General features: G+C 55.9%; 5 protein-coding genes across 5 annotated transcripts; 3 read left to right on the top strand and 2 right to left on the bottom strand.

Moving 5' to 3' along the window:
* Positions 1-56: 56 nt before the first annotated feature.
* Positions 57-1,332, top strand: EsH8_I_000530 (Golgi phosphoprotein 3-domain-containing protein; the record flags this gene model as incomplete). Its single annotated transcript, XM_083267943.1, has 4 exons — positions 57-317; positions 391-637; positions 733-1,184; positions 1,243-1,332. The coding sequence occupies 4 exons, from the start codon at positions 57-59 to the stop codon at positions 1,330-1,332; spliced, it is 1,050 nt and encodes a 349-aa protein (XP_083118381.1).
* A 1,103-nt stretch (positions 1,333-2,435) lies between these two features.
* Positions 2,436-4,406, bottom strand: EsH8_I_000531 (surfeit locus protein 6-domain-containing protein; the record flags this gene model as incomplete). Its single annotated transcript, XM_083267944.1, has 3 exons — positions 2,436-4,031; positions 4,198-4,281; positions 4,386-4,406. The coding sequence occupies 3 exons, from the start codon at positions 4,404-4,406 to the stop codon at positions 2,436-2,438; spliced, it is 1,701 nt and encodes a 566-aa protein (XP_083118382.1).
* A 976-nt stretch (positions 4,407-5,382) lies between these two features.
* On the bottom strand, positions 5,383-7,311 carry EsH8_I_000532 (uncharacterized protein; the record flags this gene model as incomplete). The annotated part of the gene is made up of 2 exons (XM_083267945.1): positions 5,383-5,683; positions 5,738-7,311. 2 exons carry the CDS (start codon positions 7,309-7,311, stop codon positions 5,383-5,385), a joined length of 1,875 nt encoding a protein of 624 aa, XP_083118383.1.
* A 3,627-nt stretch (positions 7,312-10,938) lies between these two features.
* Positions 10,939-12,192, top strand: EsH8_I_000533 (RPAP1-like protein; the record flags this gene model as incomplete). Its single annotated transcript, XM_083267946.1, has 1 exon — positions 10,939-12,192. The coding sequence occupies one exon, from the start codon at positions 10,939-10,941 to the stop codon at positions 12,190-12,192; it is 1,254 nt and encodes a 417-aa protein (XP_083118384.1).
* Positions 12,193-14,286: 2,094 nt separating this feature from the next.
* EsH8_I_000534 (uncharacterized protein) lies at positions 14,287-15,818 on the top strand (the record flags this gene model as incomplete). The annotated part of the gene is made up of 6 exons (XM_083267947.1): positions 14,287-14,482; positions 14,537-14,556; positions 14,607-14,643; positions 14,699-14,766; positions 14,827-15,302; positions 15,368-15,818. 6 exons carry the CDS (start codon positions 14,287-14,289, stop codon positions 15,816-15,818), a joined length of 1,248 nt encoding a protein of 415 aa, XP_083118385.1.
* Between the last annotated feature and the right edge of the window lie 2,290 nt (positions 15,819-18,108).

Raw genomic sequence — 18,108 nt, forward strand, 5'->3', positions numbered from 1 at the left:
TTACCTCCTTCTCTGTTTGACGAAAAACCCACGATACCCCTTTAACATTCAACACAATGTCATCGGCAGGAGGTCTCACTCGACGCCGAGGAGGTGGAGGTGCCGCTGCCGGCGATGGCGAGACCAGCAACGGCGCCAGCCGGAACAACTCCACAAGCAACAAGGACAGCGCTCCCGAGACGAGCTACGAGAGCGGCGAGAATGGTCACAAAATCGCCTTCGATCCCCGCGACATCAGCGAGAGTGCTGAGCGGAGCAAGCAGCCCAAGCTGACTTTGATGGAAGAGGTTCTGTTGCTCGGCCTCAAGGACAAGCAGGTACGCCGAACGCCAGCGCTTCATGATCGCCACAATTCAATCTAGGTCGCTAATTGATTTTTCCACGTTGCAGGGCTACCTCTCATTCTGGAACGACAACATCTCATATGCCCTACGAGGATGCATCGTCATCGAGCTTGCCTTCCGCGGTCGCATCAGCATGCAAAAAGATGCCTCGAGAAGGCGCTTCCCCCTCGCCGACCGCGTCATCGAAGTTATCGACGATACCTTGACGGGCGAGGTCCTGCTTGATGAGGCATTGAAGATGATGAAGCAGAGCGAGAAGATGAGCGTCAGTTCTTGGATTGACCTGATGAGCGGTAATATTCCCTTCTCCCAACCCCGCGGGATTGGGCACCACGTTGTCCACTTCGCACCCCAAAGCACCCGAGCTGACGGCCGTCCCCGCCAACAGGAGAGACTTGGAATCTGATGAAGATTGGATACCAATTAAAACAGGTGCGCGAGCGCCTGGCCAAGGGCCTCGTCGATAAGGGCATCCTCCGCACCGAGAAGCGCAACTTCCTTCTCTTCGACATGGCGACCCACCCTGTCGCTGATGGTGGCGCCAAGGAGGAGATCCGCCGCCGGGTCCGCAACGTTCTGACCCAGCGTACTGTCGTCCTACCCGCGTCCCAGTTCCTCCCCGAGAACCTCGAGTTCCGCTACGTCCGCACTCTTGCCATGGTCTGCGCTGCTTACGCCGCCAACGTGCTTGAGAATGCCCTCAGCACCCTCGGCCACGAGGCACGCGAGCGCGCCTTTGCCCAGACGGATGAGCTTCTTGCCGACTACAGCCAGTGGCCCTTTGGCAAGAAGGCTACCGGCAACGGCATCGGCGCTAACCTGCCCCAAGTCATTGCAGAGGTATGTCGACCTAACTTCCGTACGCAGGGTAATAGTCCGGATTCTAACAATTCTGCAGGAGATCAGCAATGGCAAGGACAAGGAGCTGCAACTCGAGGTTGTCGCCGCCTGTCTGAGCGTCTTCACCCGCCTTGATTCCCTCCTGTAAATATAATCGAACCCCGAAAACTCGAACCCGATCGTTCCGCCGCCTATGCCGATCCTGCCAACGAGTAGGGCCCTGCGCGGCGATTTCGGCGGTTTATCGGAACCCCCTCCCCTATTTCTCAATCCCATTCACAACCTAGACGACACACATGGAAGCGCCCAGCATTGAGCTCTCCCAACCTTCACCATATTCGAACCCTCACGAGAAATGATAAATAAGCAAGGGGGAAACGTCTTTTTCTTTTCCCTGGAGACCAAAATAAGGAACATGTAGTTGGGGAATGACAAGGTTCAACCGGGGGAAGGAATCATGAAAGGCGCCACATCCTCCTTGCCTCACGAGAAAAAAGGTTCCAAAAAGGATAACAGAAGGAAGAAGGGAAGGCGAAAACACGCGTGTAGTTGTTTGGGTTTCAACTACTTTACCCCCGTAAGCGATCGTTTTAATGCAACACACAAAAATGTAGCGCAAGGAAAGAGTGCGAGATGTCGGTCTGCGGCTTGTTTCACCCTCTCCTTGACTTGTTCTCCCGCGTCAAACGTATCCGAGTTGGGGACATACTGGCGTTGGTGAGCACTCGAATCTAAGTCTTTTCTTCTCTGTCAACTAGTACCAGTTTTCCTCGGTGACGATGCGGTTTTGTTTGCGTTCCAGACACCCCCGTAGGATATCATATACCTGTTAGCTCTGCTCCAAAACGTACACAAAAAGCTCATTGACATGACACGGGCGGGGACGTGTGTGTGTGCGTGTGTGTGTGGGATACGGAAAAAAACAAAACGGCGGCAACGTCGTGGCTAGAACGATTGAAATATGTATTCATGGGTTCCCTCCTACGCCGCCATCCCCTTTTTTGTGTGCAAATGTACAGTGTTCCCCCAAACGCCGTCCCATCCGTAGCAGATGATGCAACCGCTATCGGTTCCTCGAAGACCCCTTCTCCTCCACCCAGGATATCGATTAGTCTTTTTTGTTGTGCCGCCTCCTCACGCTCGCGCGCACACATACACACACTATCTCTCTTCCTCCTTCTCTCCTTTTTCCTCTCGCGGTTTTTGTCTTCTTTTAAAAACTCCTCAAATTATGGGAGGGGGTTGGGTGGCTTATTTCTTCTTCTTGCCACCGCCGAAGCTGCCCTCGAACCCGGGACGCGCCTTCTTGGCACCGCCGCCGACCTTCTTGCCGCTCTTGCGGCCCAGCTTGTGCGCGAGCTTGTCGTCCTTGCGCTTCTTGATGTTGTCGTCGCGCTTCTTCTGCTTCTCGCGGATGGACTTGCCGACGCCGTCGCTGCGCTCCTTCCACTCCTTCTCGCTCTTCTTCTTCTTCTGGTCCTTGCGCTTGACGGCCTTCTTGAGCGCGTGCTCGCTGTCGCGGATGCGCTCGCCCTCGGCGCGCCGCCGCGCCGTCAGCCACTGCTCCTTCTCCTCAATGTCGGCCTGCTTCTCCTTGTCCAGCGCCGCGAGCCGCTTCTTCTGGTTCTGGATCTTGATGAGCGCCGTCTTGGGGTCCGAGGGGCCCTTCTTCTTGTGCGCGTTGAGGGCGTGCGACAGGTCGTGCGACAGCTTGGTGCCGTCGTCGAAGGCGACGCGGCCGAAGGCGAAGTTGGCGGGCTCCTCGTCGCCGAGGTTGACGCGCGGGGACATGACGCTGGGGGAGTTGGACGCGAGGGCCTCCTCGCGCTTGGCGTCCTCCTCGAGCCTCGCCTTCGTGCGGAGCTCCTTCTTGTGTTCCTTGCGCTGGGCCTGCTTGGCGCGGCGCGCCTCGATGAGCTCCTGGCGCGTGCGGATGGGCTTGCCGTCGGGGCCGTCGGCCTTGCGGGCGGCGCGGAGGGCTTCTATCCGAGCGGCGAGGCGGACGCGCAGAGCGGAGGTGTCGGCGGGGAGCTTGATGTGCTTCGGCTTCTCGGAGGGCGGGACGCTGGAGCTGGTGGAGGTGGTGGCGCTCGCGGCCGCGGCGTCGAATGTGGGCGATTGCGCTACTGAGGACGGGTTCGAGGCGCCGCTGGACTCTGTCGGCTGCTCCTGGTCGAGGCCGGAGATGTCAAGCGGGTTGAGGTCCGCTGTCGCGGGCTTGCCCTCGTCCTCGTCCTCGTCGACGGTCTCGTATTCCTCGTCTCTGTCGTGGTCATTGCTGGCGGGCTCCGCGGCCTTCGCCTCGACCTTCTTCTGTTGCTTCTTGGACTCGGCCTGCTTCTTGGCGGAGGGGGACTTTGCAGCCTTGGTCTCGGCCGGCTTGCTCGATTCCTTGGCCTCCGGCGCTTCGGCGGTGGTAGTGGCAGCGGCGGTGTCGGCACCGGCTTCCAGCTTGGCGGCCTTCTTGTCCGCCTTCTTCGCCTTCTTCTCTGCGCGCTTGTCCTTCTTCGCCTCCTTCTTGGCCAGTCTCACGAGCTGATTTTGCGACATCTCGGCTGGGTTGACATCATCAATCGAGTCGATCGGTTCGGCCGTCTTCTGCTTCTTATGGTCCTTGTTCCTGAGGCCCTGACCGGGCAGCTCCCTCTGCACGCCGGGGAGGGGCTCGCCTTCCTCATCCTCCTTGTCCTCCGCCTCCTGCATCTCTTGCAGCTTGCGCTTGTTGCGCGCCGCACGCTCGTCCATGACGTCCTTGGCATTGCGGTTCAGCTCGCTGTCGGGATCCAGCTTGCTCATCTTGGCGGCCTTGGCTTCGGCTTTTGTCTGCTTCGTCTTCTTCCATTGATCCTGTGAAAGATATCTGCGTAAGCAAATGGTTCCTTCGGTGAGGTTCTTCAAAGGCTCAAAGGCCCAGAGGACTGGAGAAAAGCGCGGGAGGGGGGGCTGGGCCTGTCGGCTGCCACCGGGCTGCTTTGCAAGACACGGGAGGGAGGTATAGGCTGGGCAAACATACAGAGTTGTCTTCTCCGTAGTACATCTTGGCCGGAATGAGAGACAAGAGACCATCAAAGGCCTTTGAGTGCTCGCGCAGGCGGTCCTATGTGGTTGTCAATACCACCGTGCCTTTGGGACGTCACAAGATGATCACCGCCGCCAATCTTTTTTTTTCTTTGCAAGTGGCGGGGCACGGACAAGACGAACCTGCAATGAAGCTTCCGCCATTTTCCCTTTTTCTTCCTTGTGAGCAGATGCTATGCCTTGAATTAGAATAGTCAAATGCTTCGCGATCGGCCGCAAGGGTTGGGGTGCCGTGGAAGAACAAAGGTTGACGGCTGGGCGGGTGCAAGTAACTCGGTGAACAGAGTGAGCTTGATACTGCGGCGGTTGCGAGCGGATTGGCTGCGAATTTTCGGGCGGTTCGAAATTTTTTGGAGTGTGGAGAAATCGCTTATGCGAAATCTTGGCACTTTTCTGCCGCCAGAAGTCCACCCAGTTTACGAGCGGTGAGTGCCAGAATCACCCCGCAATGACATAGCGCCCCGATACTTACATGCATTTTCATCCAGTGCCAGTGGTGGTGAAGGGTCCAGGCCCATCGTCAGCCTCCTCTCGCCGGGGTTTTGTTTGGACTGAAACATCCTCCCATCTGGTCACTTAAATTTGCACGCAGTAGTCGCTGACTGAATATTACACATATTTGTTGGGGAGCAAGTCTCTCTAAAATACATCGTAACTCCGAAATACCACCAACCGCGATTCTATCGGTTTTCTTTCAGTGTAGGTAGTGTAGGCCTTTAAGTGGGGCCCGGACGTGGTCCCGGTCCGTCCAACAACCAGTCCGCCAAACCCGAACGCCGCTCTGTCTGGGATCCCATGCCCGTCCCATGCCATCCTCAAAGCATTGCCGTCCAACCTAACCATGTCAACCCCAACAAAGTCAATGACCAAGAAAACGGGTATTGACACATAAACGCCTGCTCCGAACTTCTTGATGTCCAGAGACTATGGTCCCTTTTCGAGTCTTCTATAGTCGCAATGATGGCAACTTCAGAGACTTCCCTTCCTCGATTGCTTCTTCTCAGTTGTATGTTCATTTATCGCAGTAAACGCATTTGGGCGTCATGATTTATCGAGTGAGAACAGTGAGAGGCGCCTGCTCTCTTATCTGCCATGTCAAAGTGTTGCTCCTCGGAGTGGTCTACGCTCCAGCCATTCCTGCTGCAAAGGATGGCGTTTGAGGTTGAAGGGAGTAGCCGTTTGTAGACTTGGCGCTCAGCTCTGCTTGCCGCTGACGTTCGGCCTTCTCTCGCTCGAGTTGTTCCTTCTCCGACTTCGTGATACGCGGCTTGCGTGTGAGCGACCCGCCCCGGGAACCACGGCCACCTCTGGAGCCTGGTCCACCGCCACGGCCAGTGCCGCCTTCACCGCGAGTGGTGCCTCCACGACCGCCAATGCGACCGCCTCTGCTACCGCGGCCACGCTTTGGCAGACCATCAGGTCTATAAGACGTCAGTAAATCATTCAGAGGCGAGTTAGATGTGAACGCGACATACCTAGTGTCCGCTGGCTTCTCAACCTCCGGCACCAAAGGTCCGGAGTACACAAAGAAACCATCCCGGCTGGCGGCTGCTTGCTGCTCCCATAGCAGCTCGGAGTCGTCGACAAAGTCGTCATCCTTGTCGTATTCGTCTTCCTTGAAGTTGCGTTTCTTCTTTTTGGGCTTCTCGGCGACATCGGCGCCGCTGGTCATGCCGCCCATCTCCACGTTGCTAGCCTCTTTGTCTGAATCCTCGGACATTTCATCGCCAGATTCTTGGCCTGACGCCGTTTTTTCCAAGGCAGCCGAGGCAGCGGCGATGCGTGCCTTACGGTCTCGCTTCTCGGCAAGTCGAGGGTGCAGAGCATCCCAGCCGTATTTTTCTTCGGCCATCCGCATCACGTTGACGTAGATATTGGTATCGCCCGGCTTGATGGGTATGTCGAGAACAATGTCAGGGGCCCTGTACTCCTTTCCAAGCTCGGCTCTGCCAAAGTCGAGAATAGATCGGTCGGAAAGCGGATCGCCAGGCTCGTCGAGTGCGCTGACCTTTGGTGATGAGACCCCGGACTTCTGAGGTTTTTGCTTGGGCGAGGGCTTCTTGCTAGCGATAGAGCCGGCTGTTGAGCCAGCATCCTTGGATTTTGTCTCCGTCTTGGAGGATGGCGCCGGCGGCGGAGCAAGTGCTTTCTTCGCCTCGGGGGCAGGTGGCTTTGAAATTGCTTGAGGGATTGATCTGACCGGGTAAGACGGGGATGCTGGTACAGAACCAGAGTCCTGGCCTTGTGCCCGCGGCTGTGTCGAGGCGGTGCGGAAAGTTTGGTTAGAGGGTGATGTCACACTTTGCGAAGGAGGGTCAACCAGGCTGGCAATGGAAGGGGACGCGCTGGGTCGGTTGACAGATTGGGTTGCGGGCCGCGGGGACGAGGCATTGCCGAAGATCCCTCTGACAGGATCATAGCTGCCCCGAATTGGGTCATAACCTTGTCCGCTCGTACGTGTAGGCAGAGTCGTGCTCTGTGACTTTGAAGCTTCCGGCTCTGGGTCGGCATTCAGAATGCTTTGCATTGAACGTGGGATTTCCTCTCTCTTGGGCGCCTTTTGCGCCGTGTGTTCGGGCTGGGCAGAGCCAGGTCGGGAGTCGGAAGCTACACCAACAAGGTCTGTAATCTTTGTCTGTCGAGAAGGGGGAGGGGTGGAAGAGGAGGCAGCCGCGGCGAGTGACTTAGAGTCTGAGCCTGCGTCGGTATCTTGGGCAGGGGCCGACTTCCTCTTCCTCTGAATGGGCGGCGCGTTTGGGTCGCGAGGTTTTCTGGGTCGGCGCACTTTGGGTGGCTCGTCCGGGTTCTTGGGCTTTACAGTAGAGCCAGGTTTGCGGCCTGGCTTCTTTCGCGGCAGACCAGCAGCAGTCAGGCGAACTTCCGGCTGGGGTTGCTCGTTTCCTGCCACGACGCCAAAACGAGGCTGGGAAGGGTCGACGATGATCTCGTCCATGTCCATTTTGTTGGCTCGGCCTCTTGAGAGCGAGACGGGTTCTGATATAGAGCCGGAGGGTGGTGATGAAAGGTCTGGCGAGGAGCTGTCGCGCATAGCTGGCTCTCCTCCACCACCAAAAGACACCGCGCCGAAAGGATTCTTGATAGCTAGACCAACTGCAAGGCTGCACCAAGAATCAATTTTGGGGAAAGAGAAAAAAAAGAGTCAAATACGACTCCCACGGAATTTCTCCTAATTATTGACTGCAGCAGGTGCAGTGCATTGGAGTATGGTTGGCTTGGTTGCACAACAGCTTGCCCCAGTGTGTAGTCGTGAATGACCTCACTTTTTGTATGCAGAGACAGGGAGGTGGTTCGCGTTGTGGTACGTTTCGGTTTTGGAGCGTCGGATTGGCTGAATCTGGGTTGGGGGGAACGCGGAATTATGTAAGACGGACTAGGTTGACTAAGGCAGGAGGCTGCTGCACCGATGAGCAGTGGTCACCTGTGGCCGTGCGGAGTCGTGGGTGGGAACCCGTGAATAACCTCAAGAGGCTTCGGAAGTCGTGTTTTTTGACGACAGTTGGCGCCTTTGACCGACCAAAAAGGATCGGTCTGCGGGAAATTGGGCGAAATGGAGGGCGTCAAAGGATGCAGCTGAATGAGGCGCACAAAATAATCGTCTTTTGAAGATGTCGACGATGGGCGCTGATGACGGAATTGATGGGTTTGGTGTTTCTGCAGTCGAATTTGCAGTGTCGTGGTAGTTGTGAAAAGGAAAAAGGAGGAGGGAAATGGGTGCTTGGAAGAGGAGATGGGGATGGCTACGTTTTTGGGGGGAACAACAATTATTTTTTGGGCCGACATTTGGCTGCTGCGCAAGACGAGAAAAACGGGGCACGGAGCAGACGTGGATGGCCTCAGCAGGCGTGGATGGCAAGGGAAATTTTATTATTAAAGCCGAATTAGAGATTCGGACTAGGCTGGGGGGCTCATCGACGGGATCAGATGGCCTCAGGGCCACGAGGAACGTGAACGGGGAAGGAAGGGGAGGAGGAGGAGAAGGAGGAGGATGGGGGTGGGCGGTCAGTGACGGTAAGCTAAGGCAAGCGACTGGGAATGGAAAAGGGAATGGGAGCGGGAAGAGAGAATGGCAATGGGAATGGGGATGGGGATGGGAATGGCAACAACATGGAAGGAGTGGACGACCGGAAGGGAAAGAGCAGCCAGGAGGGGGCATGGGCGAGTATGGGAGTGGAGGTAGGAAGGGGGGAAACACCAAGACGAAGAAGCGATGGCACCTCGTGAACGGGCCGCCCAGGGAGATGAAATAGCGAGACACAAGGAATCACCGCCGGGCTGGCATGGTAAGATGTGTAAACCTCCAACGTGGGCCAGGCCCAGAAAGAAAAGATGGACGGGATGATGGTATGGCTAGGAAACCTCAGGTAAGGAGGAGGTGGGAATGGGAGCACGCCCCAGCCCAGCAGCAACAACACACGTCGGCGGCGGCTTTTGGGGCTTCTCCGCTCGACACTGTGCCTCCAATCCGATCCAGTTCAGTCCAGTCCAGCCAAGGCAAGGCAAAGGCATCACCTCTCTTTCGTCCTGCCAGCCATGATGCTTAACACCATGTTTCGCCAGTCGGCAAGGGCAAAGTGACCAAGTCATCAGGTGTCAACATTAATAAACCACCACACGGACCGGGGTCAGGACGAAGGCAGCGAGCGCAGCAGCCAGAGAGCGAGACCATGCAGGGCAAAGCAGGGCGGGCGGCCAACCCGATGCGAGGAACTCCTCTCAGCTCAGGTAACTTTTCGGGGAGGAGGGAAGGGCAAAAGACATCCAGGACAGTCGGCAAGCCCCAGGACGACCAAGACATTGCCTCGCCGTGCGTGCTATGCGCTGCTCTGCTCCACGGTGCCGCTGCGTTGTACCGGATGGATGCGGTAATATCAATTGGGACGACGTGGAGCGGGAGGCGCTACGGGGATGCGAGGGGGTGCAGGCGTCGATGGTACCTCGTCCAGCCAAAGTGCAGCCGCGCCAGGAATGGGCAGGAGCCGAGTCGTGGGGAAAGGGAAAAAAAAAAGAAGGGGTCGTGGAATTTCCCATGAACAGGAAAGGGGAGCCGCGTGTGGTCAAGCTAAAGGGTAAAAAAAGAGAAACGTGGGTCCGGGCGCAGGTACCGGGTACAAAGATGAGCCAACCTTTTTGTGGCCCCCCATCCAGTGCGGTGCAACGTTCGAGTGGTCAAAAGTGGGTTCTGCGCGTCTGACGTTGAACCACGCCCCGGCTTCCATCTCCGCTCTAGCGTCCCAGATAACCGCGACTGCTGCAAGGATCTTGTGCAAACCATTCCGAGCCCAGCGCAGAGGACTTGGAGGAGGCCAGGGTGGGACTGGCAAACGGGGGATGGCCGGGGCGTATGGCCCAGATCTCCCCACCGCACAGGGGAGCGAGAGCAGCGGCACGCATGGTTTGATCACATCCTGCATGTTCGCCGCACAATGTTGCTATTCATGGGGGTTCGCCAACCTACTCTGGAGAGCCTCACCGATTGAATGCATCTTGTTGATATAACAGAACCGAAGCTTCCATCGTCACTACCTACTACAGTGGATTTTACCCCTTTTCCCGACATGCAGTTGGTGGAACCAGTAATTCATTGCAAGCAGACGGCCTTTTCGGGTAACACACAGATGCTGCTGCTAGTGCTACGGAGCTGAGAGACATGTTGCAGAATCTGCAACACGCCACGAATTCGAAAGAACGTGCATAATCGTTTCTTTATCCGTACAAACATTCTTTTCCATCGGAGACACACATTTAAATGCTGCTTGTCTGAGATGAATGGTTGGCGGACAAAAAGAAGATGCGGAGCTCCAGCCGAAACTCATTCCGGTGCTCTAGCCTGTTTGGAGGGGATAATCTCTTGCCCTGGAGAGACACCGTCTAATGCTGAGATTAAAAGAAATCACTCCCCCAAAACAGGCTCGCTGCACCTCTTGCACAAACTCTGCCCTCACCTCAAACCGATCGCAATCAAGTTTCATCTCTTCCATCGTGATGGTCCAATGCATGCCAATCAAGTGGAAACGCCAGGCGGCCCCGGCACGGGGCAATAAAAACCCCCCATCCAAAGTTTTCTGGAAATTCGAACAAGTGACGATCGGCGCTAGTGCAGGAAGATGGTGTGGCTCAGTCCCGCCTGTCAGCCACAACTCTAAACGGCGCATTTTCGGGATTTGGGACGAGCCTCCGACTGGTGTGGTGCAATCTGACGCCTCCACCGTTGTGGCACTTTCAACTTTTGCAACGAGACAGACATCTTGGAGGGTTGGATGCACTTTTAAAGAAGCGATGGAGTTCGATTCATTGCGAGCCGGAAAATCCGAAAAGCGGCAATTTTGTCCCCCAAAGGCGACAACCCCCTGGGAGAGGCGACCCTGGTTCCCCGATGTGCTCCCATCTGAAAATGAGCTTGTGTTGGGGGGCGTACCGCACGGGCAGTTCCGAAGCTTCCAGCAGGGGGCCCAGGGGGTGTGCTGAGATAAGGCAGCCAAAGAACAAAGGGAAGGGGAAAAAAAGGGCCAAAGGTACGTCACTCAGAAAGGGAAAAATAAAGAGAACCCCACACCTCGCGGGCGATTGATTCTCTGCAGGGCAAGGGAAACGCAAGCCTCCAAAAAATAAAAATAAGAGCCCACCCACTTTACCAACCTATTTCCAGATTGCAATCATGGCGACACTGTTGGTAGGCGACATTGTAGAGAAGGAGACGGCCTCGGCCAAGCCCGTCGTTTTCGACGACATCGATGCGACCCCGACTGGCTTTCCCGCGCACAAGAAACGGCCCCGGGTCTCTGCCTTCAAGCAGCAGCGACAAGGCAAGCCGGTCACGGGTGCCCAAGCCGCGACGAGTGCATTAGCATCCGGTGCGAACACGGCCAACTCAACTCAGCAGTCTAATAATGGCGACGCGAAAAATCTCGATTTCGAGGCGGCTGAGCGGCAGAGGATCGACCGCGAGAATAGGCAGAAGCTGGAAGACATGAGCCCGGACGAGATCGCGAGGGAGAGGCAGGAGCTGATGAACTCGCTGGATCCGTCTCTCATCCAGCGGCTTCTTGGCAGAGCGAATATCGACGAACAGCACGGGCCGAACCCCTTCGACTTACCTGCCGCGAACGACGGCAAGAGTAAAGAGCCTCCGGCACCAACGCCGGAGATCAAGATCGAAGACACATCCGCGCCGCCGAAGCCTCAACCCGCGCCGAAGCCCGCGACTCCCAAGGACGCAAAACCACCATCTGCGCCCGTGGACGAAAACCAGGTGCCGGCCGCTCCTCCCGCCGACCTTTTTCCCCTGAACGAGCAACCCGACAAGACACACTTCCCACAAGCGCCGGCCTTGCCAGACCTAGACCCGTCCCACCCGGACTTCCTCGCGACGCTCCACGAGAAGTTCTTCCCCAACCTGCCCGCTGACCCAAGCAAACTTGCCTGGATGGCGCCCATACCGACCGCCGACAGCCCTGCTGACCGCGAATCCCCCTACTACCCGGGCCAGCCATCACTCCCCATCGCCGCCCTCCGCTTCGACTTCAAAGGCGGCCTGATCCCGCCCCGCCTGAGTAGGTCGATACCTGTCTCGAAGGGCCTGCATCACCACGGTCAAGCACCTGAGGCGGCAGGCTACACCATTGAAGAGCTGGCTATCTACGCTCGGAGTGCTGTGCCTGCGCAACGCTGCGTCGCCTTTCAGACGCTGGGCCGGGTCCTCTACAGGCTGGGCAAGGGCGAATGGGGCACAGGAGAGGAGGACAGCTTGGCGAGGGGTGTATGGAGCAGTATCCAGGAGGGCAGGGTGCTAGAGAGCCTTTCGGAAGCGGCGATTGTGGAGGGCGGCCACAGAGGAAGCCGCGCGTACGCGACCGAGGCCTTGTGGCTGTTTGAGAAGGGTGGCTGGAGAGAGCAGTGGTCGGGTAGATAGATGTGGTATGCTCTTTGCGGAACAACGATCGGGCAATGCACCGACCGGGGATGATACCAACTCACGAGAGCCCGACTCGTCAGGCCTCCTTCCTGACTCAAATCCCCCGTCTCAAAAGCCATTAACATGATGAGGCCCTAGAACATACCAGGTGTGAATAATCAACTTCTTATTGGGTTTAATCAGCAGGTACAGGCGGGCAGAGTGTCGAGCACTACGTCTCGACTATTGAGAGAGCCGATGGGGAGCCGAAACGTGCAACACCATCCCAACCCGGACTTTGACCTGGCATGGATAAAAGACTCTTCCACAAAAGCCAATTCTCCGCGCCTGGTGTCGTCCATACCGGTACCACCCCTGATCACAGGCACAAGACCATTGGTGTTCCAACCCCGGAGGCACGTCCGGACGCCCACGTGGGGTGCGTGCACGACTTTAAGGCGCCGTGATGCACAGAAGTCGTAGTCTGGGGTAAGGTAGCTATCCTCGCGTGTCGAGATCATGCAAGGTGCGACCCCAGAACAGCTTTACCCAAGCGAGGTGCCAAGCTTCCTGACTCTAAAGGCAAAATATACAGCAAACAAGTTGCATCCTAGTTCGGCCTCACGGACATACCGGTATGTCTGTCCATCGAGCGAGCATACTAGTAGCTTCGTTGTGATACCATGCTCGTCCCACGCCCAGTGAGCGTCCGCAAACCTAAAGTAACGGTCTGCATAAGCTTGTGCATGCGGTGAACATATGTTGGTTGGACACTTTGGATATGTCACCGGTGCCACAATGAGCTGATGAGAAGGTCGGTTGGTTCCGGGCACAGGCAATTCAAGAAGCCGATGTCAAACCTATCGTCTCGAACTCTGGATCGAAGACTCTACAGTAGTTTTGTCCATAGACAAGTGCTGCCACTTTCCAACCCAATGGCACTAGGCGCACGAATGAGAAAATGGAAGGCGGGCAAGCTTTTACGGGCAACTCCATATGGCAGAACTCGGTTTGGCCACGATCGCAAACAATGAGCACTCTCGGACACACGATCCTCGACGCTTTCCCCAGCCTGATCAATGCCGCGCAGCTCCCAAACTATCCAAACAGTAGGCTGTCGCTGTAACTCTCGGCGGCTCATCTTCGCATTGTCTCCATCAAACCATACTCTCTCGGCACTCATCCCATTTCGGCGGGATGAGGGGGAGCCATCTTGACATCTGGTCAAGTCTACCCCATCTTCCTTGTTGGCTGAACCTAGATCCACCTGTCAGCCAGCAATCGGTACTATGTATACCCGTATGTACTCGGTCAACTCAAATTCCATTTTTACCTACGTACTAATCCTATCAAAGAAGGCGGTCACTCAAAACCTCTGATTCTGCCGGTGCACTACCCCTATTTCAGCGGCCGCCTTACCTAATACAGTTAGCTCACGGAAAGTGGGGTCCGAGTTGACCGAGTAGATACGAGTATGCTCTGTTGGCCAATAGACTAGGTATTGCAAGAGATCTGCTGTGTGTGGTGTCCCAACCGATGCAAGGCCCGTTCGTGGATAGAGTTTAAATTTGTTCCAGAAACCTCACAACCTTGACTCAGCGAGCCAGTCATGGATCTCGAGCATGGAAGGAGCCTTCCTTCGCTCGTGTCGCGAGTTAGCCAATCGCGTCCACTTGGCAGTGTTTCCAACCCTGCGCATACGATCTCCGATGACAGAGAAACTCCGTCTATGTCAGCCCGATGTTAAGCTGCAGCCCTGCTGGAACTTACTCGTGACTTTCGCAGTAAAGCCAATCCCCTTTGCCACAGATGATACTCGAAACTCAATACTGAGATGCCATGCCAAAGGGGACCTTAGCTCCCTCCCTCTTCTCCCATGTTGCACGTGTTTCTGGCGCGGGAGGGGAGGGGGGGCGCGCCCTGCCATCGGCTCTCTTTATCCCCCCGATTCCGCAATCCCATGTTCATGGAGCTGGAACTCCCCGTCTTTCGTTTGCCATCTTTTCAGAAAGCACCATCGAGTGAACACCTTTTGCTGTTCGAGCTGCCCACACGCCGCCGAGAGCACATTGGTGTGCATACACATACCGCCATGGACTTTGTTGAGCCGTGATGAGTAGCTACACAGGTCCGATCGGAGCGGCGCCGCCGCCTCCCGGAGAGATACCCAACTTTGACAACCCGCGGGACGCTGGACATATGTTCCACATGGTATACATGATCCTGATCCAAGTCGTCGTTGTGGTTTTCTTTGCCCTGCGTGTCTACGTGAAGTTCTCAGTAAATGGAAAGTTTCGACTGGAAGATTGTAGGTTCTAGCCCTCGATATACTCCGTCCGGCTTACACTAACACTGGGAACAGGGAGTTGTCTTGTTGGATGGGTGGGCTTACATTGGCAACTAGCATTGGGATTCGATGCTGACCAAGCCAGATCTTCACTGTCCTTTTGAATACGACCATTTTTCTAAGTAAGAAGGAGCATAGCCACAAATATAATGATAATGCGCTGACAAGACCAAACAGAGATCCATTACGGAGAAGGATTCCACATCTGGGAACTAACTGCCAGAAACGTTGCAGAGATCCAGAAGGTATTGTGGCCCCCTGCAGATAGAGGAAGAGGCTCTGGACTAAATCTAAATTGACAACAGTGGCAATATATCAGCTCCTTGTTATTCACACCGGCAGCCTTATTCACCAAGGCGGCTCTCTTGCTCCTTATTGTGCGCATATTTTCTGTCGAAAGGGCCGTCGCCCGAAGGCTTCACACTCTCGTGGTATTCTTTCTTGTTTGCTATGTTCCGGCGCAAGTCGCCAAGACTGTTGTGTGTATTCCAGTACAGGCCTTCTGGGACCGGACAATATCCAACTTCAAGTGCATCAGCCAGCCGAAGCTGTTTATATACGACAGCGCTGTTTCAATCATATCTGATACGATCATCTTAGTTGTCCCCATCGTTCTGACGTGGAAGATACGAATCTCGACGTTCAAGAAGGCGAAGATTGTGGGAATCTTGGGCGCGGGTGGCGTGGCAGTCATGGTAGCGATTTACCGCTTGTATTACTTGCTCAGGTTTAAGGACTCGAAGGACTTGACGACATACTTCATTCCGCCGGAATGGACCGTGTAAGCCGTCCCTTCTCGACAAGCGAGCTTTGATCTACAGTCCTTGACTGACAGATGCATCGCAGGACTGGAGAGCTCGCCATTGGCCTGATATGCGCTTGCTTGCCTTCGATCAACTTCCTTCTTGAGCAGCGCGCCGGTAGCAGAGTCTCGTCTGACACTATTCGGGTATCGACGTCGTGGTGGAACCAAGCCTTGAAGAAGTACCTCGATACCGTGTCGACTTGGAGCAAGAGCTGCTACGCCACGCTGGTGGCTGGAAGGAGTACAAAACAACATAGCATGTCGACGGCGGATTCAATCGCTAGGCTTGCCTCCACGCCCGAGGAGGAGAGGGGCGAGCCCCAGAAATCGGATTACGACGTTGAGCTCGCAGTGCTTTCGGCGTCGCCAGTTGAGCCTCACCCGGGAGAACTCGTGCTGACAGGATTGGGGAATCGCGATGAGAGTCGGCTGGCTCCGCTGCCTGTTATCAAGCGCAGCAGTCCTTTTAGAATCAGCAGCCCACCAGGATGAGATACTGCCGCCGGTACCACTATAGTACAGTGCTATTAAGAGTCACAGCAACAACATAGAAACCAGAGCCAGACCCATCGATAAGACCCCACTCCAAGCAGGATTCTCTGAAAGGGCAGAACGGACCGCTACGGCATCAGTCCTGTGCACGAACAACCGCAGCTGCTCTCCTTGCCGGGAACATTGTCGAGGTGTGCCAGGGCAATCCTCCTGGTTCCACATGCTTTAAGGTTACCACGCAATGCATGAATAGCCACCCTGAGGAAAGGCATTGTAAATGCCATGCATACTATGTATAAATGTCGAAGATTCGACCGGCATCAGGGGGGTGAGTAACCGTCTGGGTCGCCGGTAGTGCGAGGCTGACAGGATGCAGCTACGTGCACCGCAGATACAGCCGCCACGATGCAAGCATAAGCAGCAGCCTTGGCTTGCTGGGAACGAAGCGAACCCGGTGGAAGGGATCTCCGCAGCAGAAGCGGGTGTAAAAGAGGAAGGACAAGAGCATCAGTGGGCCGCAATCTCCGTCATACTTATGCGGAGGTGACGGGGCGCACGGTCGGAATCCAGGTGGCTCATGCGGCGCGGGTTAGGGACGAGGTCGAGATCTTGTCCCTGTCGGGGGTCGAGGCTGTGGCTGACCACAGCAGTACATAGCAGAGGAGGGGGTGTTAGTGCCGGGCCAAGTTGCAAGTTACTGCGTAAGTTTACGGCATGAGGGTCCGAAGTCGGCACGAGGTAGGAACGGAAGGCCGCAATGCAAGAGACAAATTCCGGATGCCGTCGGTGGCCAACGGCGGGAGAGATGCCATTTTCTTGAGATTGGCGACTTGTTGACGAGAAACCAAAGACAGCCAATAGACGATGTGAAGAAGCGTTGATGAAGACACCCCTTGACGGCGTCCTGAGCATGCAGAATTGACACGGGAACGGGGGCCAGCAATTGGAGGTCTCAGTCTCAGCTGCAAGCCCACTCTGCGCTGGGCACCTGCCTCTGCCTCCGCACGCTGATGTGCCGGCGCCGTAAGCGGGTGGAAAACATGTGATTGGCCACAGCCGGGAAGAGGCGGATGCTGAGGAGAGGATGCATGCTCCAGGGCCTCTCACCACACACACAAAGGGAGCAGCCGAGACTAGGGCCACGCCTTGCGCGCTGAAAACCCAGGGCCCATGCCAGGCCCGGGACTTACCAGTGGTCCGCGTTGGTGTCTTTAGGGGCACCACCTTACCTAACCATTCTTTGCTTTGGGGTATCGAACGTGCACCAGGCACGAGCAGACAAACCTTCTGCGGTATTGTGTTCCAGGAAAATCGACAACACTTGAGGAGATTGCCCTGCAAGCAAGTACCCCCGGTACAGCCTTCATGCCATCAGCAGCAAGGCAGCCGATTTTATTTTTCTCCAAAATTTTGTGTGAATTGCGAGGTGCGCTGCTTAGTGCATTACATAAGGCGCGTCGGTACGTACCGGAGGCACGGGACCAGACAGGAGGCAAGTACCTGAGACTGAGTGCTGCCACAAGGCCCCAAGTGCCCTGTAAGGTGAGCTCGGGCGAAAAGTGGCCAGGGTGTGCCAGCCAGAGCCAAGGCAATCCCGCGAAGGCGAAGGAAAGCAGAAAAAAATATTCACAAAATCCCACTTCGCCTTTCCTTCCCCTTCCTTTCCCTTTCCCTCCTCCAGCCCACACAACAACACGCACCGTTGCACGCCAATCCCCCCCCCTCAGGGTGCCTCTCCTCCCGTTCCCTTTCTCTCCTCCTCACGTTCTTCCCTATTTTTCTTCCTTGGGTCCCTACAGCCCAACGGCTCAGCTGCAACAGTCGTCGCCCCCGTCGTCTGCGTCCTTGTCCACCGCTCGTGTGTTTGCATATCGATTCTGACCCCCTCTGAATCAAGATTGCCCCGTCAGCCATCTCCCATCGAATCACACGTCATCTTTCGACAAGCTTCAAAGCCGACCCGACGCCAGCCCCGTGGCATACCTATTAAAAGCGACGTCAGAAAACAAACACCTCTTGTTTCGCTCGCCGTCGACGACGAAGCAGACAACAAAGCTTCTTTGCTGCAAAACACAAGGACATCACTGGAATACCCACCCACGGATATTCCACGTTGCCTGTTCGCCTCAAAAAGCAACCCCCATCAAGCACCGAGCCCTTCCATCTCTGCCATTGTCCGTCCGCCTCGACGACTTCGACACCGACGACGATCTCGACCTCTACGTCTCTGAACCCCATTGAAGAAAAACCAACAATTCCACCCAAGAACGTCAAACCTTCCGAACGGGAC

The sequence above is a fragment of the Colletotrichum jinshuiense genome, chromosome 1 (genome assembly GCF_051148585.1).
Source record: "Colletotrichum jinshuiense chromosome 1, complete sequence".
Taxonomy (NCBI): domain Eukaryota; kingdom Fungi; phylum Ascomycota; class Sordariomycetes; order Glomerellales; family Glomerellaceae; genus Colletotrichum; species Colletotrichum jinshuiense.